General features: G+C 47.1%; 1 protein-coding gene across 7 annotated transcripts in view; it reads right to left on the minus strand.

Moving 5' to 3' along the window:
* samd4b (sterile alpha motif domain containing 4B) overlaps positions 1-7065 on the minus strand; it is a 15427-nt gene extending 8362 nt beyond the window's left edge. For 2 of the 7 annotated variants that reach the window (XR_013787976.1, XR_013787977.1), the window contains exons 1-4: positions 6868-7065; positions 2092-2558; positions 353-1060; positions 87-196 (exon numbers count right to left, since the gene is read on the minus strand). Coding sequence is in view for 2 of the 7 variants with exons in the window: in XM_079480782.1 (XP_079336908.1) it covers positions 87-196; positions 353-1060; positions 2092-2287 (1014 nt within the window). In the remaining 5 variants the exon portion in view is untranslated. Of the gene's footprint in view, positions 1-86; positions 197-352; positions 1061-2091; positions 2559-6861 lie in introns of all 7 variants that reach the window. The other 5 variants (XR_013787978.1, XR_013787979.1, XR_013787980.1 and 2 more) reach the window with 5 other exon arrangements.
* Between the last annotated feature and the right edge of the window lie 480 nt (positions 7066-7545).

The raw sequence follows: 7545 nt of genomic DNA on the forward strand, positions 1-7545 counted from the left end.
ATAACTCACTCTTGACCTTTAAATTAATGAATTGGGTGGGCGGGACAGTGATGATTGGCTCAGATGTTGAGCAGCGTGGAGCTCACCTGGCACTCTAGGTGCTTTTCTGTCAAAATCATCATTTCTTCATATGTCATCTGAGAGAAAAGTGACGCGTATTTATGCAGACGGAGACTCTTCAGCCAGGCCGGCACATCTGACACACAAAACACACATAGAAACACAACCAGAAAAGATGAAATTTAAAGAAAAAGTGTGTTTGTGTTGCAGTCTGCAGTGTGTATGCACGCATGAGTGTGTGTTGCAGTCTGCTCTGCAGTGTGTGTGTGTGTGTGTGTGTGTGTGTCGTCACCTTTCATTCCGCTGGCATCCTCTTGGAAAGTGTTGCGTGTGTTGCTCTGATCCTCCGTCTGTTCGCTCCCTGACGATGCAACGCTGCTCTGGGGTGACAGTGGGGCATGTTCTGCTCCTGCACCCCCTTGACATCCACCCACTTCCTCCTGGTTTAGCCAATCAGAGCTGCAGGCGAGCTGATTGGCAGGGGTGAGTGACATGGAAGGCTTCAGCGGGCTCGGCTGTACCTGCAGCCCCGTTGAGCCCGCGTTGCCAGGCGAGGTGACGCCGCCCATGCCGGGATAAGCCACATGCCCATTCTGCCCGGCCGGCGAGCTGCACGTGGAGGGGAGGTTCTCCTGCCAGCTGTACGATGGCTCCAGGGACTCTGCGGAACCCGGCCACTCGTCCGATCCTTGACGTGCATGCTGGTACGGTCCGGACGGGGGCGGCCGCGACGACAGATGCTCCTCCAAGTGATTAAGCCACATTGCGAGAGAGTTTCGGTCGTCAATGGTGGTAGCGGGGTGAATGAGGGCGTAAGACAGCAGCTGGCGGCTCTCCTCCACGAACAGACTGCTCTCGATGGTGTGACTCAAGACTTTCTGCAGCAGGTTCATGTACTCACACTTGGCCTCTGTGTTGCGCGGCTGCAGCAGAGGGAGGTGAGACAGAAGGAGAGACACAACTTTCTCCTTCGGCTCCTGCTGCCACTGACTTACAATCGCTATACACATTAGGAGGAAAAACATAGTTTAGTTTATCTGTGCTTTTATATCCCTCCGCACTCCGCTCGAGTGCTGCTCATCAACCAGAAGTTCTGTAAACCATGATTTCTTGGGTCTTATTGCTTTAAATTAGGGATGCACCGATTTTCAATTTCGGCCGATGACGATGACGACAATTCTTTATCATTGGAAGTCAATAACCGATATATGAGCCGATATAGAGTATCTAGATATTAAATTACATCTCACAAAAGCATTCTTATCCTTTAAGCTATATGATTTTGTTATGAAGCTATAGTTCAGCTTTTATTAGTAACGGACAAAAAGTTATCATTCATGACAAACTTTAATGATGTTGACACCAAACACTCCTGGTCTTGTACCCAAACAAAGGCAGAGCTGTCAAAATATCACGTTTCAGTACATGATTATTCTGGCCAAAATAATTTATGATAACAATATTAACACAAAATCAAATCCTATCAGCCAAATTCATCAACGTACATGTCATTTTTTACATTATTATTATTATTATTATCATTAACTCAATATAAATCATCAGTTATTAATATCACCATTATTGACAGAACTGAACGGTTACATTACAACACTCTTAGCTCAAACCAATAAAATCTGACGTCGAGTGACAATTGATTTACAGGAAATAACATGTGTTGTACACAAAAGAAAAGAAAGGTGAGGAAACAATAATGGAGTTAGGGCTGCACGATAAATCAGATATAAACCGCATGAAATTTTACAGTTGCCTGCAATTCATGCGCAGCATTTCAGCAAAATCTTGTTTAAATCTGAGCATCAGAGGGCGCTCTCACGCAGAAACTCCCTGCAGACATGCCCTGCAAACTTGTCAATATCATAATCACACTAGACCTGCCGATGTAGGTAATATCCAGTGTTATTCGTATAGATCGAGCAGCCCTAAACAGAATTCTCTTTTCTCATTATTCCAGTCTCACCGCTAGGAAATCATCAAACACACGCGAGAATGTGGGGTGCGACTCGAGTTTACCTGCGTTGTTGGCCTCTGCCTCCAGTATGTGTATCTCTGTACAGTCGGCCAACCAGTGATCCAGACAGATGTGCAGAAACCTGGCCTGTGTGCGCGAAACACGCTTCAACAACGACAGCAGGGCCACCGTCTGCTCACACTCGTTCCAGCCCTTAAACCAGTCCGTCAAAATCCCCACTTGATCCCGGAACATCATGGCGAGTTTCTATGGAAACAGGCGGCGCTGAAGGCAGGGGCGGGGTTTCTATAAACTGGGGCGGGGTTTCAGGCAGGGCTCCAGTCCACTCACAGATGTGTTCAATAATCCCTCACATGGTTCTGGCCCCGAGTGGACGTCATCAAGACCGAGATGTCTTTCTGTGTCTCGCTTCAGAGTTTAAAGGTCACAGGCAGAAACGGGCGCAATCCAGCGAGAGAGCGCAGCAGACGTCTCTAGAGCATCACTGCGCACACACAGATCCCACCACCTGCAGACAGAGCACACACGTCTGATCATCTGTGACATCACGCACACGTCTGATCTTCTGTCACATCACACACACGCACACGTCTGATCATCCGTGACATCACACACACACACACACGTCTGATCATCCGTGACATCACACACACACACACGTCTGATCATCCGTGACATCACACACACACACGTCTGATCATCCGTGACATCACACACGAATGTCTGATCATCCGTGACATCACACACACACACACACACACACACACATCTGATCATCCGTGACATCACACACACACACACACACACACACGTCTGATCATCCGTGACATCACACACACACGTCTGATCATCCGTGACATCACACACACACACGTCTGATCATCCGTGACATCACACACGAATCGCTGATCATCCGTGACATCACACACGAATCGCTGATCATCCGTGACATCACACACGAATCGCTGATCATCCGTGACATCACACACACGTCTAATCATCCGTGACATCACACACACGTCTGATCATCCGTGACATCACTCTCACACACACACACGTCTAATCATCCGTGACATCACACACACGTCTGATCATCCGTGACATCACTCTCACACACACACACGTCTGATCATCCGTGACATCACACACACACACACACACGTCTGATCATCCGTGACATCACACACACACACACACGTCTGATCATCCGTGACATCACACACACACACGTCTGATCATCCGTGACATCACACACACACACGTCTGATCATCCTTGACATCACACACGAATCGCTGATCATCCGTGACATCACACACGAATCGCTGATCATCCGTGACATCACACACGAATCGCTGATCATCCGTGACATCACACACGAATCGCTGATCATCCGTGACATCACACACGAATCGCTGATCATCCGTGACATCACACACGAATCGCTGATCATCCGTGACATCACACACGAATCGCTGATCATCCGTGACATCACACACACGTCTAATCATCCGTGACATCACACACACGTCTGATCATCCGTGACATCACACACACACACGTCTAATCATCCGTGACATCACACACACGTCTGATCATCCATGACATCACACACACACGTCTGATCATCCGTGACATCACACACACACGTATGATCATCCGTGACATCACACACACACACGTCTAATCATCCGTGACATCACACACACGTCTGATCATCCGTGACATCACACACACACATCTGATCATCCGTGACATCACACACTCACACACGTGTCTGATCATCCGTGACATCACACACACACATCTGATCATCCGTGACATCACACACACACACACACGTCTGATCATCCGTGACATCACACACACACGTCTGATCATCCGTGACATCACACACGAATCGCTGATCATCCGTGACATCACACACGAATCTCTGATCATCCGTGACATCACACACACGTCTGATCATCCGTGACATCACACACACGTCTGATCATCCGTGACATCACACACACACACACACAAGTCTAATCATCCGTGACATCACACACACGTCTGATCATCCGTGACATCACACACACACATCTGATCATCCGTGACATCACACACGAATCGCTGATCATCCGTGACATCACACACACACGTCTGATCATCCGTGACATCACACACGAATCGCTGATCATCCGTGACATCACACACACACGTCTGATCATCCGTGACATCACACACACACGTCTAATCATCCGTGACATCACACACACACACACGTCTGATCATCCGTGACATCACACACACACACACACGTCTGATCATCCGTGACATCACACACACACGTCTGATCATCCGTGACATCACACACACGAACCTCTGATCATCCGTGACATCACACACACACGTATGATCATCCGTGACATCACACACACGAACGTCTGATCATCCGTGACATCACACACACACGTCTAATCATCCGTGACATCACACACACACACACACACGTCTGATCATCCGTGACATCACACACACACGTCTGATCATCCGTGACATCACACACACGAACCTCTGATCATCCGTGACATCACACACACACGTATGATCATCCGTGACATCACACACACACGTATGATCATCCGTGACATCACACACACGAACGTCTGATCATCCGTGACATCACACACACACGTCTGATCATCCGTGACATCACACACACACGTCTGATCATCCGTGACATCACACACACACGTCTGATCATCCGTGACATCACACACACACGTCTGATCATCCGTGACATCACACACACGTCTGATCATCCGTGACATCACACACACGTCTGATCATCCGTGACATCACACACATGAACCTCTGATCATCCGTGACATCACACACACGTCTGATCATCCGTGACATCACACACACGAACGTCTGATCATCCGTGACATCACACACACACGTCTGATCATCCGTGACATCACACACACACGTCTGATCATCCGTGACATCACACACACGAACCTCTGATCATCCGTGACATCACACACACGAACCTCTGATCATCCGTGACATCACACAAACACGTCTGATCATCCGTGACATCACACACACGTCTGATCATCCGTGACATCACACACACGTCTGATCATCCGTGACATCACACACACGTCTGATCATCCGTGACATCACACACACGTCTGATCATCCGTGACATCACACACACGAACCTCTGATCATCCGTGACATCACACACATGAACGTCTGATCATCCGTGACATCACACACACACGTCTGATCATCCGTGACATCACACACACACGTCTGATCATCCGTGACATCACACACACGTCTGATCATCCGTGACATCACACACACGTCTGATCATCCGTGACATCACACACACGTCTGATCATCCGTGACATCACACACACGTCTGATCATCCGTGACATCACACACACATCTGATCATCCGTGACATCACACACACACGTCTGATCATCCGTGACATCACACACACGAACCTCTGACCATCCGTGACATCACACACACACGTCTGATCGTCCGTGACATCACACACACGTCTGATCGTCCGTGACATCACACACACGAACCTCTGATCGTCCGTGACATCACACACACGAACCTCTGATCATCCGTGACATCACACACACGAACGTCTGATCATCCGTGACATCACACACATGAACGTCTGATCATCCGTGACATCACACACACACGTCTGATCATCCGTGACATCACACACACACGTCTGATCATCCGTGACATCACACACACACACGTCTGATCATCTGTGACATCACACACACACGTCTGATCATCTGTGACATCACACACACATCTGATCATCTGTGACATCACACACACGTCTGATCATCCGTGACATCACACACACACGTCTGATCATCCGTGACATCACACACACGAACGTCTGATCATCCGTGACATCACACACACGAACCTCTGATCATCCGTGACATCACACACACGAACCTCTGATCATCCGTGACATCACACACACGTCTGATCATCCGTGACATCACACACACACACGTCTGATCATCCGTGACATCACACACACGTCTGATCATCCGTGACATCACACACAGGTCTGATCATCCGTGACATCACACACACGTCTGATCATCTGTGACACCTCTGATCATCCGTGACATCACACACACGAACCTCTGATCATCCGTGACATCACACACACGTGATCATAAGTGGTAAATTCTGTCAGGTGAAGAGGTAATTTTAGTCAGTTGAGGGGTAAATTCTGACAGCCGAGGTTCATAGTGTGTGTGTGTGTGTGTGTGTGTGTGTGTGTGTGTGTGTGTGTGTGTGTGTGTGTGTGTGTGTGTGTGTGTGTGTGTGCAAAGCGGCGGTTTATCTATAGCCGATGTTGGCTTTAATACACATTTACACAACACTAATAAGCACATTTACACAACCTCAAAATACACACACTGGTGCAAATAAAGATTTTAATGTGACGACATCTGTGATTTAACGTTTATAAGTCTCCCATCAGAGCAGAAAGGCAATAAACCTGAAGAGTAAAGCGCGGCTAACAGGCCTGGTGCTAATGCTAATGCTAACAGACGTCTGACTGAGGCATAGAAACGCAAACAGACACCAACGACAACACACCACAGCAGCAACAACAGCAAACTTCACAACGACAACATTAGACTACACACAGATCATAAGGACAGACATCAACACAACAAACTAACGCGCAAACACAGATCTGTTCTACCATCAAACACACACTCAATTAACACACACTTGTTCATGCACGTACACTTACTGTAGAACACGCGTGTGAAGTGAATGCGTGGAAAGACACGGGCGCGGGTCCCACTGACAAGAGTAAGAAAGAGAGAGAGAGAGAAAGAGAGAGAAAAAGAGAGAGACACACAGGCCTGAAGATCACTGGAGCTCGAGCTCATCCACTCACTCACTCTCTCACTCACTCACTCACTCACTAGTGCGCGCTCGCGCTCTCTCACTGCAGAACTCTCAATTCAATATAAAGACTAAAGGCTAAAGCATTAGGCCTAAACATCAAATAACTGACATACAGTACCAAAATAAACTACAGATTATTAATAACCAGTAATAAACAGACAAATTAAAAGTCGCTTGATAGGATGGAATGTGGCTAAAACATAGATTGTTGTACTATTTAGGCTATATACTTGTATATGCTATTGTATATCCTAAAAGAAAATAAACTGTACATGTTAATGTAGACATTGGTTAAATGTTTTATATAAAAGTATGAATCACAGAAACTATAAATGCTGTAAATCCTGCTCATGTATGAAATCTGCGCATAGAGATTGTAGGTAGAGATGCACTGATATGTCAATTTTGGCCGATATACAGTATCTAACAGTTTCTGTCATTGAAAATTCTTTATTTCACCTGAAAATCATGTAGCAAGACTTTACAATAATGAAAGATTCTTTAAAACCGCAGCTGA

The sequence above is a fragment of the Barbatula barbatula genome (assembly GCF_947034865.1).
Source record: "Barbatula barbatula genome assembly, chromosome: 19".
NCBI classification, from domain to species: domain Eukaryota; kingdom Metazoa; phylum Chordata; class Actinopteri; order Cypriniformes; family Nemacheilidae; genus Barbatula; species Barbatula barbatula.